Below are 26,201 nucleotides of genomic sequence, written 5' to 3'. Positions count from 1 at the left end.
CTCTGAGACCTTGTCGATCATATTACTCTGCATGCCGCGGCGCCAGCTAGCTTGGCCGGCTTGGCCCAGAATCTTGGTCTGTGAGAGACTCCGGCTTTGACGCTCCGCGCGCCCCCGAGCGTGATCTGATAATGACCCAGGGTCGTGGCATCGTATTTTTGTGCGGCACAACAGAAGTAGCGCCGGTTCTGGCGGCGAGTGTGGGGGCCCTGGCTGTCTACAGTCGGGCGCTAGAGGCTCCGACCAGGTTCAGGGGCGGTCTCGGTACGGGGTAGCGTTCGAGAGTGGCCTGCCGCACCCACGGGTGGGGAGGGATATCGAACACAACATGGGTACAGTCCGAGGTGTTCCAGCTATTGAATCCTCCTGATCATTAGGCTGCCCGACGGAATAAGCCGAGGAATCAAGAGGGGCCAATGCGGCAGCGGGATGAGCCAAGGTTGGACGGAGCCGCTCGTAAAATCCCTCCTCCATGGTTGGAGGGCTAGAGTGGATGTCGACCTGCCCCAGAGCGGTCGGACTCTCAGCTCTTTACTGTTTCCCGGATCTGGAAGATGCTGACGGAGTCGACCAAGTGAGTGCATACAACCACGCGAGAGCGAAGCATTAGTAATCGGTTAGGTAGATAGTGCTCGCTACCTGACGGTTTAGGTCGAGAAGGGATGGAACAAACGAGTTTATGTTCCTGATGCGTCGTCGGTTCAATGGTTCCGCACTGGATCCATACCATCAGATCCATGCCACCACCACCAGGTGGAAACAGCCCTAGAAAACGATCGGACTACGGGCCAAGTCGCTCGGGCACTCACCGTTCAGCTAATTTACATGGTTGAAACACAATATACTGTGTAGATATCTCCAGGTATCCAATCCAGCCCTGTTAGCCTACCGTGTTCTCCACAGCCGTCGCTGGTCCGCGGCCTTGCGTCCGTGCCAACCTCGATACAAGTGCAACATCAAGCCCAGCGAGCTCAGCGAGCCGCAACTGAGGTAGACGCTTTGCTTGGCTTGGTCTTCCTTGAACAAGCAGCATCCGCAATCAAGAGCTGGAGATGCAAGCTGTTTGCGCCATGTCATGTGATGTCTTGCCTGTAGCCGCGGTATTTCCAAGGGTGTCGGGGCGCGGGCCCAATCAGCTTGTGATGAAAGCGCCACAGGCCCCGCTGCCCGTGGTGGCACGACATGGATGGCGCATGGAGGGCAGGCATCAACATTTCCTGCAGACTGCCCCGCCTGGCGAGTCCATCAAGATCAGGCAGCAGCATTTCGGAAGCTTGCCATTCGACGGCACCGCCCGCCCGAGATTGCGAGATTGCTCTTTTGGATCTTCGCTCTGAGACGCGCTGGCTGCTCACCCACACGCCTTCGTGGGCCTACCACCACATGTAGGCACCAGGGAATTGGAGCTCACCAATCCGCCGCCTTCCCGTTCGCTCATAGGAAGCCAAGCACGAGGCCCTAGCCGCTCGTGACCCCCCCTTTTTCTCATTTTTGTTATTTGGCTTGACGGATCTGGGGCTTTGCCACGGCATGGTGTCCAGGATGCGCTGCTGAGTCTGGTGCTACTGCAGTCTGTTGCCTTGGAGGATTGTTGCAAAGATATTGGGCAGAAGGACGGCCTTGACTGGCTGTCTGACTGCTCATCTTCTGCTCGATTAGCTTCCCCTTTCGGCACTCCTGAGGCTCTCGCCACTCCACCCTCACCAGAGCCACCCACCAGCTGCACTCTGCACCCTCTGCACCATCCCAGGCCATCCCCCATCGCTGGAAGCCGTGATCTTGCCAAGACACTGCCAATCGCCGACCCTCCCTTCTAGAACAAAGCCTGCTGCTTACCACTAACTCCAGCCAGACTGCTTCGCTGGTCGTGTTGCGGCTCCATATCTGCTCAGTGCTGTCCTTCGGCCGTCTTCTATAAGCCACGCCAACCCGCCCACACCCTCCCCACGTCCCTGGTGTATGGCCATCCCTTTGTTCCAGCAAACGTCGTAGTCGCCCGCCATGGAGGGCTACTTTCCGGCCAGCGTGGCCCCGGTCCAGCGGCGACTGAGCAGGCTGTACAACGACACTAAGAAATCGTCCGACTTCCTCAAGGAGCCCGTCCACAATGGCGACGACCCTGACATCAGGGCGCTGCACCGCAAGCTGCGCATCCAGAAGGACCGCCTGGTCAGCTGGGGGCTGGAATGGTCCGACAACACCGCCGTGGAGTCGGCCGAGCTCCTGATTGACACTTCCCTGTCCAAGGCCGGACTCAGCGAGGTCGTCGGCAGCATCATGTCCACCATCAAGGACATCCTGGCCGAGGCCGAGCCGCTGTGGCAGAGCTCACGCCGCCTGATCGGCGAGCGCGACTCGTCCAAGGAGAAGGGCAGCTCCGCCAGCGCCCAGGGCAAGCAGCTGCCCATGGTGCCATGGGATAAGGGCCGGTTTGAGGACCTGGTGCGCGACCTGACCACCTCTATCGACACACTCTACGATCTCTCGCGTACCCGCTCCAGCGGCCCGGGCTCGCGCGCCGACCAGCAAAAGGCCGCCGGGGCCGCCGACGAGATGCGCGCCTTCGAGTCTTCACGCCTTGAGACGGCTCGCCAGATCGACCCCAGGACCCTGACCAACCTGCGCTCCATCCAGGCCGAGCCCATGTCCGAGGAGGCCGTGTCGGGCGAGCAGCGCCCGCGAGATATCGTCTTCATGAACAAGCAGGCCTACGCCGACGTGGCAGCTCCGCAGGCCGGTTCGGCCGCCCAGGGTCGCCAGCCCAACGCCCCACTACTACTCGAGTACGCCAACTTCGACCCCATATACTCGGACGCCGGCATCATGCCGTCCATGACCCGCTTCGAGCGGCTCTCGGCCGGCCTTCAGACCGACTCGCAACGCTCGACCGGCGCCTGGATCGGCCTACCCCGCCTACTGGCCTACTTTGAGGACATGGAGCACTCGCGTCTGGGCCTCGTCTATCAGTTCCCGCCCACCTTCAACCCCGTCTCGTTTGAGAACCTAACCCAGAACCCACTATACAGCCTCTGTTCCCTCTCGGAACTGCTGCGCCGCCCGGACTTTGAGCCCAAGCTCGAGGCCAAGTTCCGTCTCGCCTCCAATCTGGCCAACACCGTCTTTGACATGCACGCACGTGGCATTACCCACGGCAACCTAATCGACACTAACATCTCCTTTTGTAACGCCGTCGGAAATGATCCGGCCATGAACACGGCCGACGTTGATATCCGACGTCCGCTCGTGTCGTCCTTTGACCTTTTCCCCGGCTCCCCGTTCGAGGACCCCGCCGCCGCCGCCGCCCCGGCACCCCCGGCTGCGGGCTTCTCGCTGTACCGCCACCCACTCGACCCCCGCCTGACCGGCCAGGCGAGCGACGGCGCCGAGTCGCGTGTCTTTGACTTATACTCGCTCTCGATGCTCCTCCTCTCCATCGGCCTGTGGACGAACCTCGAGAACCTGGTGCCGCACGCCGGCTCGACCGAAATACCCGTCGGCCTCCTCGACCAGCTTGCCATCCGCTGCGGCACCCTTTACATGAAGGCCGTCCAGGCCTGCTGGACCGCCGTCGAGAAGGAGCTCTCGGGCCAGAGCGGCGGCGACCAGCTGCTGTCGAGGGTTCAGGTCAAGGCTAGCCGCTATCTCGAGGCGTGCTGCATCCTTGACGGCGTTAGTGGGCTCGAGGAGCGCCTGAGCGACGACCTAGGAGAGCCGCGCCCGCCCCCGGTCGCCGTGCCTCCGCAGCAGTTCGCGGGAGGTTCGTCCAAAGAGTCTACGAAGTCGGCGAAGGCGCCGGTCTTGCAGGTCATCCCAGAAAGACAAGGGCCGCCGCCGCCAGGCTTCACCCAAACCACACCCGTCGTCATCGAGAGTAAGTGCTGGCTCCTTTGCCACCCCTTCTGCTCTCTTCTGACGAGTGCTGTGTCCTTTAGCTTTCCCCTTGCCCGGCGAGATACAAGCGAAAGCCAGGAAGTCGGCAGCAAAGTCTCGACTGTACCCGCACGTCCCCCTGCCGGCCGACGCGGTGGAGCGGTGGAACAAGCACATCATGCCGCAGGTCAACCAGGCGCTCCGCCACTTCAACCGCAAGCACCCCGAGTCGGTCGAGATCTCGCTCGAATCCATCGGCGCATCGGCGCGCGAGACAAAGCCCACGGTCCTGGTGGTCTGCACTTCAGTCTCAAAGGTGCGCAGCATCCTCAAAAAGCAGCTGGGAACCCTTTTCGACGACCCTACCGGCTTTGCCCTCAAGGTCTGCAGGGGGCAAGTCTTGCGCTCGCGCAAGACGGCGGCGGTGGCCGGTGCAAAGGAGCATCACCATGGAGGCTCGCTGGAGCCGGCCAACGGCGACTTCCAGGAGCAGCCGGGAAACGGGGCGAGCATCGGGGCGTGGATTGGCGACCGGCACCTGCCGCCAGTCAGCTTCGGTGGAGTAGTCCTGGTGGACGACAAGCCATACGGCATGACAGTGCATCACATGCTTGACGACCCCGATGGCGGGGTGGACGAGAACACGGCGACGGAAAAGCAGATACAGAAGATACTACGCAGCAGCGCCACGGCCCAGGAGATGATGGATTTAAATGCGTCGCTGTCGCAGTGGTACGCCGACCTACAGGCCGAGCAGTCAACCGGCTACAGCAGCAGCAGCGGCAACGAGTCCGACTACGCATGCGAGTTCTCTGACAGCGAGTCCGACGCCTACTCCGACTCGGCCTTTACCAGCGAAGACGACGACGAGAACAACAACGAAGACGAAGATGACGATGATGACACGCCCAGCGAGCCTGGCGATATACCAGGCGTTGAGGTCGGGTGCGGAGATGGCTACGTCGTCACGCAGCCTGCGCTCGACGACGTCAAGGACGGCTTCTTCCCGGACCCCGACACCGCCGACGATGAGCACCTGGCCAGCCATGCCATCGGCGAGGTGCACGCGTCGAGCGGCATTCGGCGCCGCACCGACGACAACGGCTTGGTCCACGAGATCGACTGGGCCCTGATCGAGTTTGACGAAGAGGGCCGCAGGAACCGGATTCCGAGCAGGAACCTGATACCACGCCTCAGCCCCGACGACGGCGAGGCGCCGGCTGCCGCCACTGGCGACCTGCAGCCCATCACGGTCGCCCCCGCGTCGGCGCTGCCAGGCCTCGAGGTGCAGTGCATGGCGCGCACCAGCGGCCTGCAGAGCGGTCGCGTGCTGCCGGCCCTCGTCTCGATCAAGATCTACGGGCGTCAGACACCGAGCCACTCGTACCAGGTCGCCGGCACGCCCTCGCTGCAGCAGCTCAAGCAGCAGCAGCAGCAGCAGCAGCAGCGGCAGCGGCAAGACAGGCCTCCGCTGCCGCTCGGCGTGCCCGGCGACAGCGGCGCCTGGATCGTCGAGCGCGAGCACGGCCGCCTGTGCGGGCACGTGCTCGCGTGGAGCGACAAGAAGCGCGTCGCCTACCTGTGCCCCATGGACGTGCTGCTGCTCGACATCGCCGAGACGCTGGGCGCCGAGGACGTGCGGCTCCCTGGCGGCTCGGCCGTCGTGCGTGCCATGGACGCCGAGGAGCGACGGCTCCGCAAGGTCTCGAAGGCGTCGAGCTTTTCCGTCTCGACAGAGGCCCAGCCGGCGGTGCCACAGCCGCAGCCGGCCCTGCAGCCGCTGCAGCACGACTCGGCGCGCCTGTCGTCGTCGCTGGTGGGGCGTTGGGATTCGCTGAAAAAGCGAGCGAGCAGATCCGACGAGGGCTTCGTTGACGACGACGTCAGCAGCATAAGTACGGTGGACAATATGAACTTGTACCCCCAGTAGTTGTGGCTGGTATTCGTATTCCTGGTGCTGGTCTTATATTTCTTAAAAGTTTCCATCTTTCCAGTTCCACCCTAACGGAAGGGATTCACTTTGGCGGGATAAGGGAGTAGAGCGTAGGGAACAGACTAGGGGAGCATTGCTGGTATTGGCAGGTTTAAAGAGCTTGTGCCCTCAACGACAGTCGTTGATAGGCAGTCTCGAATGAACAGCGTGAAATGCGCGTAAATTGCGCGATGAGTGAGCCATCAGAGTCGATTATGCGTCGCTGCCCGAGTTGTATTTGAAAATGGCCACGCAGGGGGTACTGGATCTGAAAGAAGACAGGCAAACTGCTTTTGTTGGTATTTTTCTTGCCGACATGATTGAAGCTAATCCCGCAGTCGCAGCCGCTTGGCAACGGCAGTTGACGTGAGCCACAGCCACACACAGGAGCTCAATTCCTGGGACCCACCTCGCGGCGCCCACATGTCATAATTCTCAAGCCCCAACGCCACCCCTGCAAACAGCTTTGCCGACGCCCATCGATCCCGTCAACTTTCCCCGCAAAGCGCATCGCGTTGCCTCCCCGCGACACACCCACCTCCCAGCTCGTCGACAGCCCGATACCGCCGCTAATGCTCCTCAGGTTAAGCGCCCGGCCAGCCTCGGCCGCCATCCCGGCCTGCCGCGCGTGTCCAGCCCCCGCCGCCCTCCTCCACCGGCCCTTCTCCCAAGCCGCAGCAGACAATACCAACCCGGCGCGCGCGCCCACCCGAGCGCCACGGACAAGACCCGCACGCCTACGCAACGCCCAATTCGCCGCCGCAAGAGCCGCCCACTCCTCGTCCTCGTCCTCGTCCTCATCCTCCCCCTCCTCTCCGGCCCCAACAACAGACGGCGCGTCGTCCCCGGCGGCGCCCGCCAAGCCAGACTACCTCAACGAGGCCGAGACGGTCATCTGGGACCGGCTGGTGGCCGAGTTCGCGCCGGCGGAGCTGGCGGTGCAGGACATCTCGGGCGGGTGCGGGTCCATGTACGGCATCGAGATCAGCTCCGAGAGCTTCCGCGGCCACGGCATGCTCAAGCAGCAGCGCATGGTCAACGCCGTGCTGGCGGACCTGATGAAGGAGTGGCACGGCGTGCAGCTGCGAACGAGGGTCCCATGAGGGGGAGGTGCTACCGTGTATGCAACGATATACCCGAATGGGATTAACAATAATGGCATGGATCCTGCAAAGGAAGCGAGAAAATTGGTAGATATACACGATCCAGATGGCCAAAGGCCTGTCCCGCGCACTCAAACAGGTGCATGCACCGCCCAACAGTATCCAACAGCTCCCATGCCTGGCAATCTGAAATTTGCTCTCTCACAACCCTGTCATGACAGCAGGGATGGCAGAGGTACGGATCCCCCAACCTACGCCTTTCTGCTCCACTCGGTAGATCCGGGAAGCTCAGTGAGCCCTAGCAAGAATCAGCATCAGCGACTTGGACACTTATCCGCAAAACACAGCGCACACTCACAGCTATCAATGTCCTCGTGCACGCGGCGCGGCACGGTGCAGCCACGGGCGCGGTCGATGGCCTGGGTCTTGAGGGAGCCGCACTCGGCGCCGAAGCAGCCGGACCGGTCCATGGCCTTTTGCAGCGAGTCGTCCTGCCAGCCAAAGACGTAGTCGCCGTGCTGGCCCAGGCCCGTCGGGTCGCCCATGCTGAGCACAAAGGGCTGCGAGCCGTCGGCGGGCCACAGCGAGCGGTCGTTGAACTTGGTCGTGTCCCAGACCACCTCGTACATGAGCTGTGCTCGCGGGCCGTGTTTAGTTTAGTCTATAGCGGACTAAAATATTCAGGGGGAGGGGGGGCTGGCGTCACTGACCTGCGGGATGCGCACCGGGTGCGACGCCGGACAGGCACCGTTGCGCGCCAGGAAGTTGGCCGGCCCCGTCACGGGGTAGGCGACGTGGTCCTTGTGGTTCGGGCTGTCGAGGTTCTTGCCGTCCCAACAGCTAAAGAAGAAGACCAGATCACGTTAGCGAGAGAGATCAGGTGAGGCCCAAAGGGCTGAACAAAAAAAAAGCTTAAGTAGCAAGCAAGGGACTACTAACGTTGGGAACAGAATGTTTGTACGAATGCCCCCCGGGCAGACCTTGTTCGGCAGCGTCTCGGTGTCGACGCGGTCGTCCATGCACGGCGCGCCCGTGTCGCCGCCAAAGTTGGGCCCGGTGTAGCAGCGGTAGCAGTTCTGGCGCTTCATGCTGGTCCCGCGCCTCGACCGCTCGTTCGGGTCGCCGACGAGCATGCGGAAGCCCTGGTTTGCTGTTAGCACTGCTGCGCATCCTCTAGAATCAGAGTCGGGGAGGGGGAAAAACTGGAACGTACAGGCTTGAAGGCGGTGATCTTGCCGGGCTGGTCGGCCGCGTAGTACACGAGGATACCGCCCTGGGTCTGCGTGCTGAACCTATCGTTGAACTGGAAGCTAAATCAGGGTGAGAGACAAAACGTCAGCCAGCAGGCAAGCAAGGAGCAGAACGACAGAGAAACCCACGCATGTCCACCCTGCGGCACCCGCTTATAGGTGCCGTTCCGCGCCTTGAAGTACAAGTTGGCAGTCCAGTAGTTTGACAGGTCCTCGCTGAAGACGCAGGTGGTGCACTGCGCGGTCGTCGACACGTCGCCCGTGGTCATGGTGGTGTTGAAGCCGTCGCCGCCCACGATCTGGTGCAGGTGCGGGGACCCGCGCACGCCCGGGTTGACGAGCGGGTCGAGCCGGTCGACGACGACGTTGGTGCAGCCGAACCGCAGCATCGTCATGCCCGTGTAGGGCCCGCCTGTGAACTGCGGCACCGCCTGCGCGAGCCCGGCCATGGCCGCGGCGAGGACGGTACGGACCATGGCGGTGGTTGATGGGCTGGATGGTTACCGTGATTGAGAGCAGATGGACTCCCGAGAAAAGAGACACTAGTATAAAGCTTTCGAAATGGTGACCAAATATCGAAAACAAACCAGAGCCCACGGATGACCACCTCTCTCCAGCAGACAAGTCCCGCGCCGCCGCCGGCCTGCCCGCTCTATTAGTACGTCTCCCAGAGACCGGCAGAATCTGCCACGCCACGCCTCCCAATGACGGCGTCGCCTATATTACGGTTAGAATTGCCGGTTCCATGGCGATGCCGGCAAAGTTGGCGGCAATATCGCCATGTATCCGCCGTCCAATCACACATGACTACAGCTATCAATCCCACGACTTGCTCTATATTAACCTCCCCTCTCATCACCAGCCAGTGCTACGTCAACTCGACAAGACATTGGATATCGTATATTGAAGCACATGTCTGTAGATGCCTACCCTGCTACCAAGAACTTTACATATACCTATCTGCCCGACTATCCAGCTACAAGCCCGACACACGCCCATCCGGGCTTGGATGCCCGCCCAGTCCAGGATCGGCCCGATGATGAGCATGCACGGCATAGCAGAGCCATCGCCCTGCTTTCGCACATCTAGACCAGGATGGAGGGTGGCATCTTTAGTACTGTGTACATCAACGGCCCGTCTGTTCCCCCTTGGGACATCAAGGAATCGGGTCTATGATCCCGACAAATATCCCAGCCCTACCTACCTGCCCGTAGCCACCTGCCCCCGTCGATTCCCATCCGACCCCCCTCTCCCCAGCCTGAACCCGCATCAGGGAGGATGTCGACCCGAGGGACCGGACCCGCACACGACCTGTGTGGCCAGCAGAATTGGAGACGTTCGCCCGTCGCGGCGGGTAGGCCATTCCAGGGAACCCGTGGGGACGATCGGGCGTGCCGACGCGCGCGGTTCGACAAGGGCGTGCAAAAAAAGAGAGGCAAAAGAAGCCCGGGTGGGCATGGAAGGAATGCCATCCGTAACACCTCCCGGGGGGTTGACTCGTCCCAGGGGGTAGGGAGGGTCTGCTATTTGCGTCGCAGGACCCAAATGCGAGACCCTGCCAGTTCGGCAACGCAGCCGAGCCAATTCTGCAGCCCTGCGAGAGGGCCACCGGTTTTGGCCAGAACAGGGCCAGGGTTGGGCTGCCAAAAATAGAGAGGCTCTTGGGTTTTTTGTTGGCTGGCCCTCAACGCGGCCAAAGTCGATGGCCTAATATGCGGTTCAGGTGCATCGTGAACTGGCACTATGCATGGCCCATTCATGCGGTAACACAAATCTTGTGCAGCTGCCATGTCTCGATTGGCGCCGTAGGAACCTATGGGACAAGAAAAGAGGAGCAGGATCTACGCCGGGACACAGACCTGCCCCCATCAATAGCCCTCCAAGACTTCTCATCTCTCCCCCGCCCCAGACAAAATTGCCCACACAAGCCTGCACCCCACAAACAACCCAAGGCTCCGTCCAGCCAACACACTCGAAACTAGGTATCGAGGTACTCATCTGACTGCAAACGCAACCGAAGCCAAAACGGCTACACACTCTGCTCTGGATGCCGAGAGCTGAACGACATTCTTCACCAAAGCGAGGACGGTTCGCGTCTCAGCCTCAACGGGCCTTGCGAGCGTCAGCCTTTTCGAGATACAACTGATCAATCTCATCCATGGCGCGGTCCTTGGGCTCGATGAGGAATCGCCAAACCCCAAAAGCCAGAGCCAAACACGACGCTGCAAAGAAGTAGCCATATTTGAAGTGGATTTTGGCCAGGATGTGGCTCGTGCTGATGCCGATGGCAGCGTTGACCGTCCAGTTCGCGGCCGTGGCAATGGCGAGAGCAGCTGACCGATGGCGAGCTGGAAACAGCTCCGCACATACCGCCCAAACAAGAGGGCCCTAGGTCATGGCAAAGGCGGCAATGAAGATGACGGCAACGGCTAGCATGCAGAGCCCTGGACCCAGTTGTTTGTTGGTGCCGTTCTTGGAAAGAACAAACTCTCCAATCGTTGAAAAGACACTAAGCAGCCTGGTTAGTAACATGGCAAAAAGGTTGAATGACGGGGCATGGAAGCGTGATACTCACATGAAGCAAGAAAACATGACGAGAGCCCCGTTGATCAGAGCTTTCCGACGACAGCAATGTTTGGCAACGCGAATGCCGAAAAGAGTGGCAATCAGGTTGACGAGGCCCAGGATGATTTGGCAGACGTAGCCATTGCCTACGCCAGTGACCGACAGGACGTCGTTGCCAAAGTAAAAAAGAAATTGATGCCCGTCAACTGCTGACCAGCCTGAAGCATAATGCCGATCAACAGGCGACGGGCCATGGCAGGCGCCGTGAACAACTCGCACCGCTTCAACTGTTCTTGGCTCTTGGCTTCGATGGACTTTTGGTGAAAAGCTTGGACCTGGTCTTGAACGGTGGGGTGGAAGACATCGACGTCGTTGAGCTTGGCAATCACCACCCTAGCTTCCTGCTCGCGGTCTTGGCTTAGGAGAAGCCGGGGCGATTCCGGGAGGAAAAAACTGCCAATGCCAAGCGGGACGGCGATCAGTATCTCGAGGGCAAGGGGGAGACGCCAGGACAGGCTGTTCGGGATGTTCGAAGTCCCATAGATGACAAGCTGTGCCAGTAAAATGCCCGAAACCACCATTATCTGGAAGGATACGGTAACCATTGCTCGGATGCTGGCAGGGGCGGTTTCGGCGTGGTACATTGGGGTGATGACCGACAGCGCCCCGATGGCAAAGCCCTCGACCAGCTTGCCAGCAGCGAACTGCGGCCAAGAGGAGATGGTGCCGATCTGGATGCTGATACCGACGCAGGCCGAGATGGCCGCCATCAACATGGACCGGATCAGGCCCAACGTGTCGGCGAAGCGGCCAGCCAAGACACATCCCACGAGGCAGCCGACTGGGAATGCCCCGACGACGAAGCCGTGCACAACGGGGCCGAAGCCGCCCGGCGAAAGGCGTGCGCGAAAGTCGGCCATGCCCGTCAGGCCGCCTGCCGTGGCACTATATGATGCGAGAGGGTCAGCAAATCGAATCGTACAGCCATCGAAATTGGGAAGCGTACATGCTGCAGCCGAGCATCAACCCGCCCAAGGCTGGGATGATTGCTGCCCGCTAGGCGAGCGGCGTAGCCTTTGGCCACATGATGGCTTCGTAGAAAGCGCTGGCGAGAGGGAGGCACAGATTACAGTCGAGGAGAGAAGAGGATGTCTATGCGAATACACAAAGTCGATAAAGGTCATGTGATGTCTATGCTTGGGTGGCAGAATGGCTGCCAAGATGTTTGTAGTAATGCCCGTTGATGCGGCGGATGGTGGAGGTTGTTGGGTTGGAGAAAAGGGAAAACAAACAGAAGACTGAGACAAACAAAAGACTGAACTGCTCCCATTGCTCGTCGAGACCTCATTAGGACCCGCGTGCCTGGTACCTGCCTCTAACCGAGCCCAGAGCCCAGAGCCAATTGAACATGGTGATAGAAAGAACCCAAAAGGCAAGCGCCTACCACTACCCAACAGAGCGGAGTGCAGGTGGGTTCACATAGGAAGTTCTGGAATCCAACACGACCAAGGTGCAGTCGTCGGCGGTTGCTGTTGCATCAGATCGGCCGCGGCCGCAAGCAGGCGCGCTGGGTGGTGGCAAGACGACGCCAGATCCAATTGACCTACGTCGCCATGTTTAGATCCGAAACGAGGGAAGGTGCAGAGTAGGAGCGCCTGTGGCCCGAAATAGATTTTTTAAGCATTCTGGATTCCGGGCAAACATGTTCGGTATTTCCCCACCAACAGCGACAATTTGACTCTGCCTTTTGACAAGCACAGACGTGAACCGATCCGATGGGGAGGGAAAAGAACTGGAGTCTTGGGATGAATGATGATGTATGTGCTGGGCTGTCAGGTGCCGGAAAGTTCGCCCCACACCAGAGCGATCAAATTGATCCCTCCAAACATTGGCCGATTCGTCATGTCGGCCTGAGTCACCGCCGCTAGCTGCGTCGCTGCACGGAGGCTGCCGGATCAGGGCAACAGGGCTAGGAAGGGCCCGAGGCAGTAGGTTGGTACTTGCCTCGAGGGAGTTCACCTCGAGGGAGTTCACCTCGAGGGAGTTCACGCTTCGTAAACTAGCCGCAGCCCAGCGAGGAGCTACGCTATTGACTGATCGCACAATTGATACGATGACGCCTCCGCCGCGCAGGCCTCCCGCCGCCGCCGGCGCATTGCCACCCTGGGTACCTGGCAGGCTGACAGGCGGGCTGCAGCTTTCCCGATCTAGGAGAAGTGTTGAAGTGTTGAATGTGCGCACATGCCTCAGTCTAGGACTTTGGGGGCCTCGCTACGTGCCTGCCTGCCGCCCGCCAATCTGTGTACCACCCAAGTACCGATTGGCCAAGCTCACGCCTCCATGCTCCAAATCCCGCTGCGGGATTGAGGCACTAATGGGCGCGGGATGACGAGGCACAGCCTGCCCGGTGTGGAAATGGCATGCAGCGTGGAGAGGCAAGCACCAGCAGGTAATGGAGAGTCAGGCCAGGTCGGAGCGACTCCCATAGGTGAAAGCTACCTACTCCCCAGACAGAAAAAAAGCAGAGAGGAAACTCTAGCAGGAGCCTCCATATCGCGTCATGCGCCATGGCCCGACTCTAATGACGCCATCCTCAAGTAACGAATTCCCCGACCTGACTGTGCACACGCAGGCAGCCAAAATTTGGTGTTCGCTGATGGTGCGCCGAGCCACCCTCGGTGGTCGCTTCGAGCTTACTGTGGGACGTTACTGCGTACTGTATGCACAGCACAATCGAGTTGGTCTCCCCCACATCGAGTGCGTAGGAATCAATAACCACCAACTCCAAGACGAGTCATCCGCTGAGGCACCCGACCTGCGGCGAGACATTCATTCCGTGCCAACCGGCCGACATCGCCATGTGTCTGGCCCCCGTACCTGGCTGGACTTTGTTACGCCTGTGGTTGCTCCAAATGACATGCTTTACGTGGTATAAAATAAAATAATGTGTTAATCTAAATCGTCGCGTGGTTGGCGTTGGACGGCGTGCGTTTTCGCATTTGCGCGAAGAACTAGTCCGATTGGGTTGAATGCATCATGTCGGACATGAGAATTCCTATTTGCGGTTTCGGAGTTTGCAGGTTTAACGGTCTAACGTCGGCATTGGAAATGGATGCCGCGCCACCACCCACCTACTAGGCAGCACCCTAAAAGTTTTTTTTTTCGGTGGTGAGTGTGAGCTGCCTGGTATGCTTTTACGAATAGCGTCACGCGCACCAAGCCAAGCCACCTCCCTCGGTGGCGATTGAGGATTTTAGCACCACACCACAGCCTTTGCGTGCGGCAGACCTCCGTCTCGCGATACCTCCTACACCAACACCTCGTTGTTTTGTTTCGTCCTTCCTTTTCTGCCTTGTCCAGGCTGGGCAGCGATATTGCGTGGATCGTCAAGGAAAACCCATGCATTTTGGCCAGCTCTACACACGCAAGCAACCAGAATGGGGCAGCGTGGAGCCAATGTGAGCATTCCAACAGGTCGGCACAAATCGAGGTCACCATCGTGGAAACGAATCCATTGCGATGCTGGAAATTTCCTTTTCGCAGCCCGATAAAGGGGTGCATGCAAAGACGCCACCTTATGGCCCACCCTCCCCCTCACAAAGTCACTTTTTGGTGCCATCATCGGTCGTGGCCCAATCCATACGGTGTACCCTGGACCCCGTACTTGCACGGCTGCCAGGACCCTGATTTCTGGCACAGCTTTCCGGGTTGCCGTGGTTGCTGAGGTTGCGTAGGTGGCGATCCCAAAGGAGAAATAAAAAGAAAAGATCGACGGGTCGGCCGTCCTGTCACCATTGCAGCGACCAAGGCTGCTGTTCCATTACTTCCCTGCTCCTTGAAGCAGGCCCACAGCAAATAATCCCGATTCCTGTTTTGTTTGTTGGCCAACTTAAAAGATGTCTATATTTCGTGCCCAATGAATGCCTTACTTGGCCCGCCCTGTTTTTGCTCCCTCGTATCATGCGCGCGCATATCTTATTGTCGGTATTATTATGTTGGCCAGTCTGCCAGTCCTGACGGCGGCGTCGTGGAGACATAAACGCCAGCTCACCAAAACCCCATCATACGCATCCACCCATCGTATCATCATTAGAAACAACTCGGTCCTCGCTGCAGGCCGTCCGTCTTTTTACTCGGCGTTGGCCGATTCTCTACTCGTTCGTCTCGTGGCGGCTGCGTCGCGATCCCGTGACCCGGTGGGCCCCAGCAAATTGCAAGGCGCAGCCACCAAAATCTCACTCTGGAACCAACAGCCCGGCTGTGGTAGGCCGTAAATTCTGGCCTAAAACGCTAGAGGTCTCCAAAGAGGCCTCTGCGGAAATTGGCAGGCTGTGGTGAATCGCTTCTACATGCAGCTTAATTCCTTCGACTCCGTTCCCGGCCCACGTTGAATATTTCGGCGGCTGCCGAACAACCGCGTTGCAAGCCACCGCTTTTCCGCGCGAGCAAGCGCCGTCTCGCACAAGGACGTTGCATCGGGAATTGGGAGCTCCAGATGGGCCATTTTTTTTTTGACAGACTTTTGGCGTGTTGCTATCTCTGGCGTGTCCAGAGCACAGAGCATGGGGCTACATCTGGGGGGAGGCGAAAAAAAAACAAAAAAAACCGTGTTTCGCGAAAAAAGAGGTCGCTATGAATAGGGACACGCTGGGGGGCAGCGGCCGTCGGCACGTGGAGAATCCGCCTTCTTTTGGTGGCACGTCCCTGTCCGGGTCGCTAGGGCAGGGTGCTCGAGTTCATGCGATGGGCCAGCGGCCAGGCTCTGCTGGGGTGCTAGGGTTCTGTCTGCTGCGGCCCCTGGGGCCTGTTCGTCATGGCACGGGGGTGCTTAGCCTCGAGCTGAAGAGTGTCTAGTGGTTGGTGGCCTCGGTGGCCTCCGAGGTCTGTGGCTGTTGCAGAACCCTGTAATTCGGCCATCCCATAATTGATCTCAACACGAGCCTTGTAGGATATGCGACCCAACAGCAACTGAGTAAAAAATCAGCCGCATGCCGCGTCTGGATCAGTCCTAGCTGGCTGAGCACAGGACTGTGCTCACGGGTGGCCGGGAACCGTACCCATTCAGTGTCATTACAAGGAGTCTGGAGGATTTCAGAGTGGATGCGATTGAGTGTAGCGAAATTTTTGGCGGCCGCCAGCCTAAAGCCAAAAGTGGTGGCTTACTGCAACGGGAACACGCTCAGCACTGGCTCACCTGCCCACCCTGCCTCAGCAAGCTTGGACGCTGATGCACACTGGGTACCGACGTTGCGGTGGGGTGGGGTGGGGTGGGGTGGGGTGCTGTGGAGCCGATGACCCTCTTGGTCGCGTATGGAAGCTCAGCCCAGCCAGCGTGCCAGGATGGTGGGCTGGCCCCACAGGCTCCCGTCGTCGCAAGGGGAACCCCAGCTCCTGTTCCCCCTGCTTGGCTTGGATGACCAGGCCTTGCGGCCAGCTTCCATAAAGCGTTGCGATCCCCCTCGGGGATTCAGCTTTGTAGACCCTCGTTTTTATCTTGCCTCATCTGACTCACCAACAGTTGTTCTTGCCGGCCTCTATTCCTCAGCTAGTCACCTGCGGTACAAGTAAACCATTTCTAATATAAACCACACCTGACCCCAACAACCTCCCCGACCTGCAACAACTACTACTCGCCATATCCCCAACCACAACGAGTTGAACACACAACCAAGTGTCTGTATCCAGCCGGCGAAGGAGAGACTCGAGGGGCTCGAGAAGTTAGATCCCAGCAACCGTCAAAATATCTTCCCAGCCTCAGACCTCGTGCTTGCAACTCGCCATAAAGGCACCCTACACGCCAACCAACGTGCACTCTCCAAAACAGCCACACCCAGAGACCTCACTCTCGGGGCCATCACAGGGGCTCAGGGGCGTTCTGGTGCCACCTCAACTACCCTCGACCGCCCTCGCCAAACCCCAAGCACCCGCCACCATGACCACCTACGCCACCTACCCGGCCACGGCCTACTACTCCGAGTACGTGGCCCAGCCGGCGTACCAGATCGAGCCGCACCCGTACGGCGCCAACTACACCACAACGGCCCGGCTCCAGCCGGACCAGTACGAGCGCCCGTCGTCGCGCCGCACCGTCTCGCCCGCCTCGTCCAACGAGTACTCGGACTCGTCCTCGAGGCCCCCGCACCGCCGCCGCCGCCGCTCCAGCATCTACCTGGACCCCGACAGCGGCCACATCGTCGTCACGGGCGGCTCGCGCTCCCCCTCGCGCCGCGACCGCGACCACGACCGCGAGCGGGAACAGCGCAGCCGCGAGCGTGAGCAGCAGCGCGAGCGCGAGGCCCAGCGCCAGTACGACCTCGAGAAGGAGGACCGCCGCCGGCGCCGCGACAAGGAGCGGCGCGAGGCCGCCGCCGCGGTTCCCATCCCCAGCAGCAGGTCCGAGAAGAGCAAGCCCATCCCCTTCTCGCGCTCCTCCACCATGCCCACGGGCCACACCATCGCGCCCGCCTACGAGACCCGGGGCCGGCGCCCCATCATCATGTCGGAGCAGTACGAGGACCGCGGCGAGGTGTCGGCGCGCATCCCCATCGGGCCCGTGCCCATCGTCGAGCACGCCGGGTCGCGCGGCCGCCACCACGGCAGCCGGCGCTACTCCACCTCGCGGCCCGGCAGCGGCAGCAGCTACGAGCACCATCGTCCCGCGACACCGCAGGGCTACGCGTCCAACGACGAAGAGCTGCACCGGCGCGCCAGCCAGCGCTCGCGGGCCAACGACGACGTGCGCACCAGCCGCGGCGGCCGCGAGTTTTCCTCGTCGGCCCCCGAGCGGGGACCCCATGAGGGCAGCCTGCCGCGGTCCGCGTCGTCGGCGTACGACTCGTATGGGTCGTCGTACGGGTCGTCCAACTCGGGCTTCACGCCGCCGCCGCTGCCGTCGGCGCTCCGCCACCGTCGCATGTCGTCGACGGGCTCGCGGTCGTCGGCCGAGCCCCCCGTCATCAAGAACCTGCGCTGGGCCGATCAGGAGACCCGCAAGGGCGTGCAGGACCAGAACGAGCGCATCAACCAGCGGCCCAAGTACGGGCGGTGAGGAGTGAGCGGCGAATGCACACGTTGAATGCAAATACGCTTTTTTTTTCCCCACCCAATACCAAGCAATTCAGCTGGGACGGGAGACACCACCTACCCACCTACCTCCTGCCCTGCAGCAACCAAAAGAGCACAGTGATTGCTCCGCGCTAGCAGGGGCCCGCGCTCCTGCCGCCCCAGCGCGGCAGAAGCGCGATGAGCCAGAGGATGCGCCCCGGTCGTCCAAACTGGCGTCCGGGAGCGGCACCACCTGCCACGCTTCCGTCCTCGATTACCAGGACGCGAGGTCCGCGGAGACGAAAGGGTTGGACTTGGGGTTGAGAAGATTTGTTCCGAGATTGGAACGGCTTTTTACGATTACATACCTTATGGATGTGGGTCGGCTTTGGGCAGCGATGGGGACACTAGCGATTACAATAGTTTAGCGGTCTTCATTTTTCAAACAAGAAATTATCTCATTCTACATGGTCCCGTTCCATCTCAAAGCTCATCCTTGGCCACACGATCCAGCGTCTTGGCTTTGAACCCCTGCTGTCCCTCCGCGATGCGCCGCAGCCGCAGCACAGCCGCCGCGTGCCTCTTGACGGGCACCGACAGCACGCCGCCTGCCTCGACGACCCCGACCCTCTCCCCAAACAGGCGCGGGTCCTCCTCGCGCAGCCCGACCTCGTACGGCTTCTCGGTGGCGTTGTACCAGTTCGCACCCGCCAGCACCGCCGCGCCCTCGTCGGCCGAGGTCGCCGCCAGCACCCGCGCCGCCGTCTCGTCGGGCATGCGGTGCGCCCACAGGTCGTGCACGGCCCAGTCGAAGCCCACGTGCGGCGCCGACCCTCCCGGCCCGTAGGCCGTGAAGATCTCGGACAGCGGCACCGACATGGCCTCGAGGTCCTCGGCGCCGGCGTTGAGCAGCACCACGGCCTGGTCGCCGTTGGCGAGGTGGCCCGCCCACACGTGCGTCTCGCCCACGCCGTAGACGTCCTTGGCCACGCCGTCGGTCGCGCGGCTCACGCGCGTCAGCGACCGGCCGTGCGGGTCCTGGCTCAGCGCGATGATGGCCGGGTTGTTGACGATGGAGAGCGCGCGCGGCGACATTTCGCGCACGTCGTTGCCCAGGAACAGCGGGCTCTTGAGCGCGGCCCAGAGCGCAAAGTGCGCCTTGTACTCGTCGTCCGTCATGCCGCCCTGGCCCACCTCGAGCATGTCGAGGTCGCTCCAGCCGCCCGGGATGCTGCGGTCTGCAAAGGCGGCCACCTTGTTGAGGATGAAGAGCACGCTGCAGTGCGTCCCGGGCGCGATGCAGGACGGGTCCGACAGCCGGTTCTCGTCGCAGCCGCAGAGGTCGTCGGGCCGCGTGAAGGAGTCGTAGATGTCGCCCGTGACGCGCCACGAGTTGGCGATGGACATGCCCCACGTGTGCACCAGGTCCTCGCCCCAGTTGCACAGGTTGAGCAGCACGTTGCGCCCCGTCGCCCGCAGCGCGTCCGACATGACCTTGAACCGGTTGAACGAGATCTGCGGCGTCCCGATCCGGCCCATGTGGTAGCAGCTGTCGTACTTGAGCATGTCGACGCCCCACGCGGCAAAGCTCTGCGCGTCGTCCTTTTCGTGGTCGAGCGAGCCCTCTGTCGGACCTTTGCGTCAGCGCCCTTGTACCCTCCCTCCCCCTTGTCTCTTCTTGACGTTGGGTCTCGCTCGTCTCCCGCCGCATCTACTTACCAAATCTGGCACACGTCATCTCTCCCGCGCTCGAGTACATGCCGTACTTGAAGCCCATGGCATGTAGATCGTCCGAGATGGCCTTGAGGCCGCGCGGGAACTTTGTCGCCTCGGGCTGCAGCTTCCCGTGCTCGTCGCGGCCCTTGGGGTCCTGCCAGCAGTCGTCCAACACCACGTAGTTGTAGCCCAGGTCGCGCAGCCCGAGACTGACAAGCTTTTCAGCCGTTGACAGCAGCAGGTGCTCCGAGACGTCACAGCCAAACGCATTCCAGTTATTCTTTACCGGTACGTGAACAGTCAGCCCTCATGCTCCATTACAAAAAAAANAAAAAAACCGAACAAAACATGCAGACAAGGACCAAAGGGAAACAATGGCTTCATACCCATCCCATCGGCGGCGTCAAGGCGAGTCCATTGTTGATGGCCCCAGCGCATTGGGCTAGGAGCAGGAAAAGCGCTCCGGCCGCGGCCGGGGAAGCAGATCTTGGTGCTATCATTGTGATTTGGGATGCTGGCAGACAATTGCTTGCACCGTGAAGGATAGATAGGGTCCTACGAAGTCTTAAGTAGTGGTGTCTGTCATCAGAGCCGGACAGTAAATCCGGATTTCCACGGCGCGAGCCGGTCAAGTACCGGATGCATGCCCGTCAATGTCGGTGAGAAGGGGCGAGGCAGCGGCCGGCAGGGATGATCTCTACACTGACTAAATTTCTATGAATAAGTGATATCTACTGTGTATGCTCGTGCGGAAAAGTGGGTGGAGATGGAGGGGGCTCCTGGGCTCAGTGTTTTCCGCCGCTACTGGTGTCCGGATGACCCAGGATGTGCCGCCGAGGGCCGAAGCAGCCCACCCGGCTCCGCAAACTGGCCCACACCACCGCCAGGGCCGTCCTCCCGCCTTCACTTGGAAAGGGACCAGAGAGCCTCGTAGTCCGGGTCCATCTCGCGCGGCTCGTCCTCCATATGATCCGCGAACTCAACCAGAAAGCGCAGCAGCCACTGGTCGAGGACAAAGGCGCTGCTGCTGCCGGGGCTGCTGCCGCCGACGCCATCCCCGCTGCGAAGCAGACAGGTCTGGTGGAAAGCCCGCAGCCGGCTCATGGCCCCGTCGACAGCGGGCCAGAATGGCTTGAGGTCCAGTAGGATAATCTGGAAGTTGTGCTCCAGCCGAGCGCGCGCCTCGCGGATGGGTCGCTCGCTGGCGGCAAAAAGCAGTGTGTGGATCTGCACCGTAGACGCGATGACAAGAACGTGCGCTACCATCGGATACCGCACGTCGGCGCCTGCAGTAGCCGCACAGCGGTAGATCAACTCACAAAGACGTGCGGCGTGGTCCTTGCAGCGCTCGGCGTAGACGACGTGCGCCGGCAAGCGGCCGTTGCCGCCGCCGCTGCTGCTGCTGACATCATCGGCACTGCCACCGAGGAACTGGAAGTAGAGCAGCTGGCTAAAGTAGTAATAGCCGAGGTAGACGGCAGCGAACATGCGACCCAGCCCGCGGGCGGCAAACCAAGCCAGGTTCTCGGGTGTGTCGCGCATGCTTGGTGGGAGACTGACAAGCCAATGCTCCAACTCCAGCGAAAGCTTCTGCACGCCACTGTCGAGCGCCGGGCCGGCCAGGTGGGCGGCAACGCACGTCTTGTTGAAGTCTATGATGTTGGCGAGCACCCGGTTCAACTTTACCATCTGTGTGAAAAGCGGAGACTCGAGCAGTGTCGTCCGGCCGCTGGGTGACATCTCATCAATGCCTCCCAAGTCCAGGAACGGAATCTCATCCATAGGGACGGCGGCAGCGTCGAGATGCGGAGCTGCTGGCATAATCCGAGGAAGCTTAACAGCCGTCGAGGACCAAACATCAATCATGCACAGACTCCACCAGGCTGTGTTTGTTTCTTGGGTGTCAGCGGATCGATGCGCAGGGATAAACCGGGGCCATGGGATATACGGACCTCGTATGTTTGTTTCTCTTTCAACAAGACTGGAGGCTGTGCGGTCCATGAGATTCATGGTGCAGGCCATGCGCCCAGCGAGGGTGTAGTAGACATTCTCAGCCTCAATCTCCCCCTGTCCAGCGGCATATGCCCCAAGAAGGACGCAAACTTGGACCGTCAGCACCGAGATATGGCGAACCCGTAGCTGCGCCTCGCAGGCGACACGGAATCTTTCTCCTCTGTCGCAAGGGGCCGTGTCGGCGAGGTGGCCATGGTTTGAGAACCTGCATGGCAGTGATTGAGAATCCCTCGTTAGCTTTACCGTATATATGGTGGACTTGGCAAGGATCAAGAGACGTACCTTGCAGCAAGCGAGAAGATAGCTAGCAACAAGATGCCTGGGACCTGGTTTTTGGTAACGTCGTCCTCAAAGCTAGGGCGATGGAACATGGAATGGAACTGGTCGTGGATGTAGTCAAAATAGCAGCCGACCAGGTCCAGCCTCAGGGCCATGGGCAGCGACTCGATGTTGACGGTGGCATTTTGGCTAGCGACATCTGCCTGTACCGTGGCAGCTCGTTCCGAGGACGGACCGGGCACTGGGTGTGCGATTTGTGCTTGGCTGGAACGTGCTGGGAGCTGGGCGTCTATGCTGCCCGAGACCTGGAGCCGGAGCTGGCGGCGGTGGTACCAACCCCCATCGGGCGGCTTTTGGATGCAGTGTAAGCCGTACAGTGTACAGTATTCGCAGGATGGGCTCTGGCTGTCGGTCGCGGGCCAGATGCAGCGGCGTCGACGGGCTCTGGAGGAGGGCGAGGCGAGATGAGGTCAGCCAGGGGAGAGATGGCACAAGGATCAGAAGTGTCAGTCAAGGTCCGGAACATACCGACAGACACCACAGGCAGATGGTTTCCGCATCAAAAGGCGGGTGGAGAGTGCGGAGGACGCAGAGCTAGGGCGAGTCGCCTATCCGGGTGTCCGGCAAGCAGCGCTAGGCGAACGTCACACGGTAAACGGCCGGGAAGCTGGCGGGAAACTGGCATTATAGGAATTAGTTCAGAGACGACGGCAGGCGGAAAGCACGTGCAAGGGATATTGGGGTGCATTCAATGTTATTGTAATGTCTGTGCTGAGTTGCGAACCGTCATGTGGACCCGACGCTTGGCATGATCAACACTAGTGGCGGAAAACTCTGCGGAAAGCTGAGTGGGGCTTCGGTCAAGCAATTCGAGGAGCAGGGATGGTGCAGAAAGGTGAGGGGCTGGCCAAATTGGCCATCACCCTCACCGCGGCCTGGCTCGATTTTTGCCTCTTGGCCCGCCCTCGTGGTCCCCTCGTGGTCTGGTGTATCGTTCCCCCAGAGTCCAACTCCCCACGGGGCTTCCCGCCACACCGGTCACCGCCCTCCAAGGGCCTCGAAAATTCCCCGCAGATGCAGAGGCCGACAGCCAACGAACCGAGATGACGCCGCCTTTCCCACGGGGAGGCCGTTGCTGAGCAGAAAAAATATCTGCCTCCCCGCTCTTACTCTCCGCCCAGACACCCTCACCCTTGCCGTTGCATATGCCGGGAACAGGGGCCTTGGGTAGGAGATGGGCGCATTCAAGAATGCAAGGCACCTGGGCAGGTGTAAGGGGAGCTATGTAGGATCCAGGTACGCATATATATCACCTCCAATGCGACGCTCATGGCCCGCCGTTTTCCTATCGCGCAGCCTCAGTCTCTGACTCTCCCGTCTGCCACAGGCCATCGCCGACTCCGCCATGTCCGCCCCCGACCACCCCAAAGCCGCCGGCGATGGCGCCGAGCCCACGACTGAGAAGTTCACGTCCATAGGCCTCGGCGGCAACCATGTCGCCGACGAGACTAACGCGGCGCTGGCCAACGAGCGCAACATGACCATTGGGCAGACGCTGCGCTACTGGCGCAAGGCCGTGCTCTTCTCCTTTTTCCTCTCGCTCTGCATCATCATGGAGAGCTACGACACGTCACTCATGAACAACTTCTTCCCCTTCCCGGCCTTCCAGGAGCGCTTCGGCGACGAGCCCAACCCCAACGGCGGCAAGGTCGTCTCGGCTCGCTGGCAGACCATCATCCTCAACGGCACCCAGGTTGGCTGCATCATCGGCCTGATCCTCAACGGCTACATCACCGAGTGGCTCGGCTACAAGAAGACTATGCTGGTGTCCATGACCGCCATGATCGGCGCAATCTTCATCCCCTTCTTCTCCACCGGCCTGCCCATGTTTCTGGCTGGTGGCCTAGTCCAGGGCATCCCCTGGGGCATCTTCCAGACCCTCGCCGTCTCGTACGCCGCCGACCTGTGTCCCACCCACATACGCTCCTACATGACCTCGTGGATCAACCTGTGCTGGGTTACGGGCGGCCTTCTCTCCACCGGCATCCTGCGCGGCCTTCTTGGCATTCCCGGTGAGCTGGGCTACAAGGTCCCCTTTGCCGTCCAGTGGGTTTGGCCTGTGCCCATAATGGTGGTCACGCTGCTCTGCCCCGAGTCGCCGTGGTGGCTTGTCCGCCAAGGCCGCGTCGACGAGGCCCGCGACGCCGTGCGCAAGCTCATCACTCCTCAGGACGATGTCCAGTTCGACCTTGACGCCCATATCGACATGATGGTGACGACGGACAACTACGAGAAGAAGATCAACGCCGGGACCAACTACCATGATCTCTTCAAGGGCGCCGACCTCCGCCGCACTGAGATCGCCCTCATGGTGTTTATCACCCAGGCCCTTTGCGGCGTGCCTTTCATGGGATACGCCGTGCAGTTCATGACCAACGGCGGTCTGCCCACCGAGGCTGCCTACAATGTCAACGTGATCCTTAGCTGCGCCCAGTGGCTCGCCTGCGTCGCTGCTTGGTTCATCATGACTAGCCTCGGCCGTCGCTTCCTGTATGTCTGGGGCTTGTTGGTCATGGTCGTTATCCTGATGATTGTCGGCTTCGTCGGGCTCGCCCCGGGTGCCGGTACCACGCAGAACCAGGAGGCTGCGCGTGCCGTCGCCGCCCTCATCGTGCTCATGCTGGTCTGCTTCCAGCTGAGTCTGGGCCCCATCTGCTACACCATCGTGGCCGAGATTCCGTCGACGCGTAACCGCATTAAGACGGTCGCTCTGGCCCGCGCCAGCTACAACGCCGCCGTCTTCATCAACAACGCACTCATGCCGCAGATGGTTGGCGTCAACGCCTGGAACTGGGGCCCCAAGGCTGGCTTCTTCTGGGCCGGCGTCGCCTTTGTCTTCTTCCTTTGGACCTACTTCCGCCTGCCCGAGTGCAAGGGCTTGACATATGCCGAGCTCGATCTTCTGTTTGAGCACCGTGTGCGAACCCGCGAATTCTCACAAGCGCGCGCTGACGAACTCAAGCCTGCCCTGGCCGACGCTGCCGCGCAGAGTGAGAAGTGATGAAGCCGTGATTAGACGCGTTTTAGTTATCGGCTTCGATAGTTTGTTCTCATCGTGCCTCATGGTTACGACCAATACAAAATTCTCTTGTCACGCCTTTCTCGTCTCCTCTTGCCATTTCCTATCTCCATCCCAGACTCCCTCTCTAAACACACTGAGAGTACCACTGGTTGGTCGCCGTGCAGGTCCCTGAGGAACAACATGTCGGCCCAGTCCATCCCTGGCCTCCACACTGGGCGTACATAGCAGTGCACTGAGGGTTAACGGCCAAAGCCGTTCAGTATGGCGTTGTAGGCTGGCTTCTTGTTGTACGAAGAGTCCCAGATCAGGGCGTTGCCGCCGCTGATCCAGCTGTGCGCGTCGGTGAAGCCCCAAGCGGTGATGCCTACGCAGCGGCTGACCTGCATGCAAGCCTGGACGACGTAGCCGTAGTCGGTTGCCTGCTGCGCGAACTGGCTCGATCCACTGCGGGCGGCAATGTCCTTTTTTTTTGGTCACTACAGTCAGCCAGCCTTTCATCTCGTTCACTCTCGACATGTACATCTGACACGGCCTCCCAAAACTCACAAGCTCCGTGTAGGCGACGTCGACGCCCAGGGCCGTAAAGGCGTTGAGGTTCTGCACCAGGGTGCTGACGGGGCCGACCTGGCCGACGCTCATGTGGCCCTGCAGGCCCATGCCGTCGATGGGGGCGCCGGCGGCCTTGACCATCTTGATGAGGTTCTGGGCGCCCGTGGCCTTGCGGCCGGGCTTGTCGCAGTTGTAGTCGTTGTAGTACAGCTTGGCGGCCGGGTCGGCGGCGCGGGCGGCCTTGAAGGCGAGCGGGATGAACTCGGTGGCGCCGATGGTCCTGCCCCAGATGGAGTCGCCGGTGCGGTACGAGCCGTCCTCGTTGAGGGCCTCGTTGACCACGTCCCAGGCGTAGCACGAGCCCTTGAAGTGGCCCACGACGTTCTTGATGTGCGTCTCCATGATGCTGATGAGCGTCGCCTTGTTGAAGCCGCCGTTGCGGACCCAACCGGGCACCTGGGCGTGCCAGACGAGGGCGTGGCAGCGCATGTGGGCGCCGATGGCCTTGGCGGCCGTCACGATGCGGTCGGCGTTGCCGTAGTTGAAGTTGCCGCGCGACGGCTCGAGCGCGTCAAACTTCATCTCGTTCTCGGCCGTGTAGGAGCCAAAGTCCTCGCCGTTCTTGACGACGGCGCTGGCGCGCCCGTCGTTGAGCACCCCCGGGTTCACGCACGTGCCCCAGTACCGCCCCTTGGCCTTGGCCCGCGCGTTGAGCCCGTCGGCCGCCACGAGGGATGACGCGCCCAGCGCCGCCGTGA

General features: G+C 60.8%; 11 protein-coding genes across 11 annotated transcripts in view; 4 read left to right on the top strand and 7 right to left on the bottom strand.

Moving 5' to 3' along the window:
* Positions 1-2,001: 2,001 nt before the first annotated feature.
* On the top strand, positions 2,002-5,800 carry GGTG_12801 (hypothetical protein; the record flags this gene model as incomplete). The annotated part of the gene is made up of 2 exons (XM_009230702.1): positions 2,002-3,871; positions 3,933-5,800. The coding sequence occupies 2 exons, from the start codon at positions 2,002-2,004 to the stop codon at positions 5,798-5,800; spliced, it is 3,738 nt and encodes a 1,245-aa protein (XP_009228966.1).
* A 286-nt stretch (positions 5,801-6,086) lies between these two features.
* Positions 6,087-6,945, top strand: GGTG_12800 (hypothetical protein; the record flags this gene model as incomplete). Its single annotated transcript, XM_009230701.1, has 2 exons — positions 6,087-6,141; positions 6,443-6,945. The coding sequence occupies 2 exons, from the start codon at positions 6,087-6,089 to the stop codon at positions 6,943-6,945; spliced, it is 558 nt and encodes a 185-aa protein (XP_009228965.1).
* Positions 6,946-7,196: 251 nt separating this feature from the next.
* On the bottom strand, positions 7,197-8,671 carry GGTG_12799 (hypothetical protein; the record flags this gene model as incomplete). The annotated part of the gene is made up of 6 exons (XM_009230700.1): positions 7,197-7,243; positions 7,304-7,577; positions 7,656-7,785; positions 7,885-8,087; positions 8,159-8,255; positions 8,325-8,671. 6 exons carry the CDS (start codon positions 8,669-8,671, stop codon positions 7,197-7,199), a joined length of 1,098 nt encoding a protein of 365 aa, XP_009228964.1.
* Positions 8,672-9,306: 635 nt separating this feature from the next.
* On the bottom strand, positions 9,307-9,558 carry GGTG_12798 (hypothetical protein; the record flags this gene model as incomplete). Its single annotated transcript, XM_009230699.1, has 2 exons — positions 9,307-9,312; positions 9,400-9,558. 2 exons carry the CDS (start codon positions 9,556-9,558, stop codon positions 9,307-9,309), a joined length of 165 nt encoding a protein of 54 aa, XP_009228963.1.
* Positions 9,559-10,298: 740 nt separating this feature from the next.
* GGTG_12797 (hypothetical protein) lies at positions 10,299-11,783 on the bottom strand (the record flags this gene model as incomplete). Its single annotated transcript, XM_009230698.1, has 3 exons — positions 10,299-10,543; positions 10,975-11,705; positions 11,767-11,783. The coding sequence occupies 3 exons, from the start codon at positions 11,781-11,783 to the stop codon at positions 10,299-10,301; spliced, it is 993 nt and encodes a 330-aa protein (XP_009228962.1).
* A 1,512-nt stretch (positions 11,784-13,295) lies between these two features.
* Positions 13,296-14,248, bottom strand: GGTG_12796 (hypothetical protein; the record flags this gene model as incomplete). Its single annotated transcript, XM_009230697.1, has 3 exons — positions 13,896-14,248; positions 13,638-13,680; positions 13,296-13,456 (listed from the first exon to the last, which is right to left on the bottom strand). Exons 1-3 carry the CDS (start codon positions 14,163-14,165, stop codon positions 13,296-13,298), a joined length of 474 nt encoding a protein of 157 aa, XP_009228961.1. The 5' UTR covers positions 14,166-14,248.
* A 2,444-nt stretch (positions 14,249-16,692) lies between these two features.
* On the top strand, positions 16,693-17,960 carry GGTG_12795 (hypothetical protein; the record flags this gene model as incomplete). Its single annotated transcript, XM_009230696.1, has 2 exons — positions 16,693-17,804; positions 17,882-17,960. 2 exons carry the CDS (start codon positions 16,693-16,695, stop codon positions 17,958-17,960), a joined length of 1,191 nt encoding a protein of 396 aa, XP_009228960.1.
* Positions 17,961-18,122: 162 nt separating this feature from the next.
* On the top strand, positions 18,123-26,201 carry GGTG_12792 (general alpha-glucoside permease). Its single transcript, XM_009230693.1, has 2 exons — positions 18,123-23,108; positions 23,200-26,201. The coding sequence occupies exon 2, from the start codon at positions 23,218-23,220 to the stop codon at positions 24,871-24,873; it is 1,656 nt and encodes a 551-aa protein (XP_009228957.1). The 5' UTR covers positions 18,123-23,108; positions 23,200-23,217; the 3' UTR covers positions 24,874-26,201.
* Positions 18,288-20,020, bottom strand: GGTG_12794 (alpha-galactosidase; the record flags this gene model as incomplete). The annotated part of the gene is made up of 3 exons (XM_009230695.1): positions 18,288-19,429; positions 19,524-19,800; positions 19,907-20,020. The coding sequence occupies 3 exons, from the start codon at positions 20,018-20,020 to the stop codon at positions 18,288-18,290; spliced, it is 1,533 nt and encodes a 510-aa protein (XP_009228959.1).
* On the bottom strand, positions 20,161-22,637 carry GGTG_12793 (hypothetical protein). The gene is made up of 4 exons (XM_009230694.1): positions 22,341-22,637; positions 21,816-22,256; positions 21,473-21,738; positions 20,161-21,403 (listed from the first exon to the last, which is right to left on the bottom strand). Exons 1-4 carry the CDS (start codon positions 22,370-22,372, stop codon positions 20,424-20,426), a joined length of 1,719 nt encoding a protein of 572 aa, XP_009228958.1. The 5' UTR covers positions 22,373-22,637; the 3' UTR covers positions 20,161-20,423.
* The window catches only part of GGTG_12791 (hypothetical protein), a gene marked incomplete at both ends in the record, with an annotated part of 1,566 nt that continues 498 nt past the window's right edge, over positions 25,134-26,201 (bottom strand). Inside the window, 2 exons of the mRNA XM_009230692.1 lie at positions 25,134-25,355; positions 25,441-26,139. Of these exons, the coding sequence (XP_009228956.1) occupies positions 25,134-25,355; positions 25,441-26,139 (921 nt within the window). The remainder of the gene's footprint in view (positions 25,356-25,440; positions 26,140-26,201) is intronic.

Source organism: Gaeumannomyces tritici (genome assembly GCF_000145635.1).
Source record: "Gaeumannomyces tritici R3-111a-1 unplaced genomic scaffold supercont2.9, whole genome shotgun sequence".
NCBI lineage: Eukaryota > Fungi > Ascomycota > Sordariomycetes > Magnaporthales > Magnaporthaceae > Gaeumannomyces > Gaeumannomyces tritici.
The sequence above is the reverse complement of the archived record's forward strand: the minus strand, read 5'-3'. Positions and strand labels throughout refer to the sequence as shown.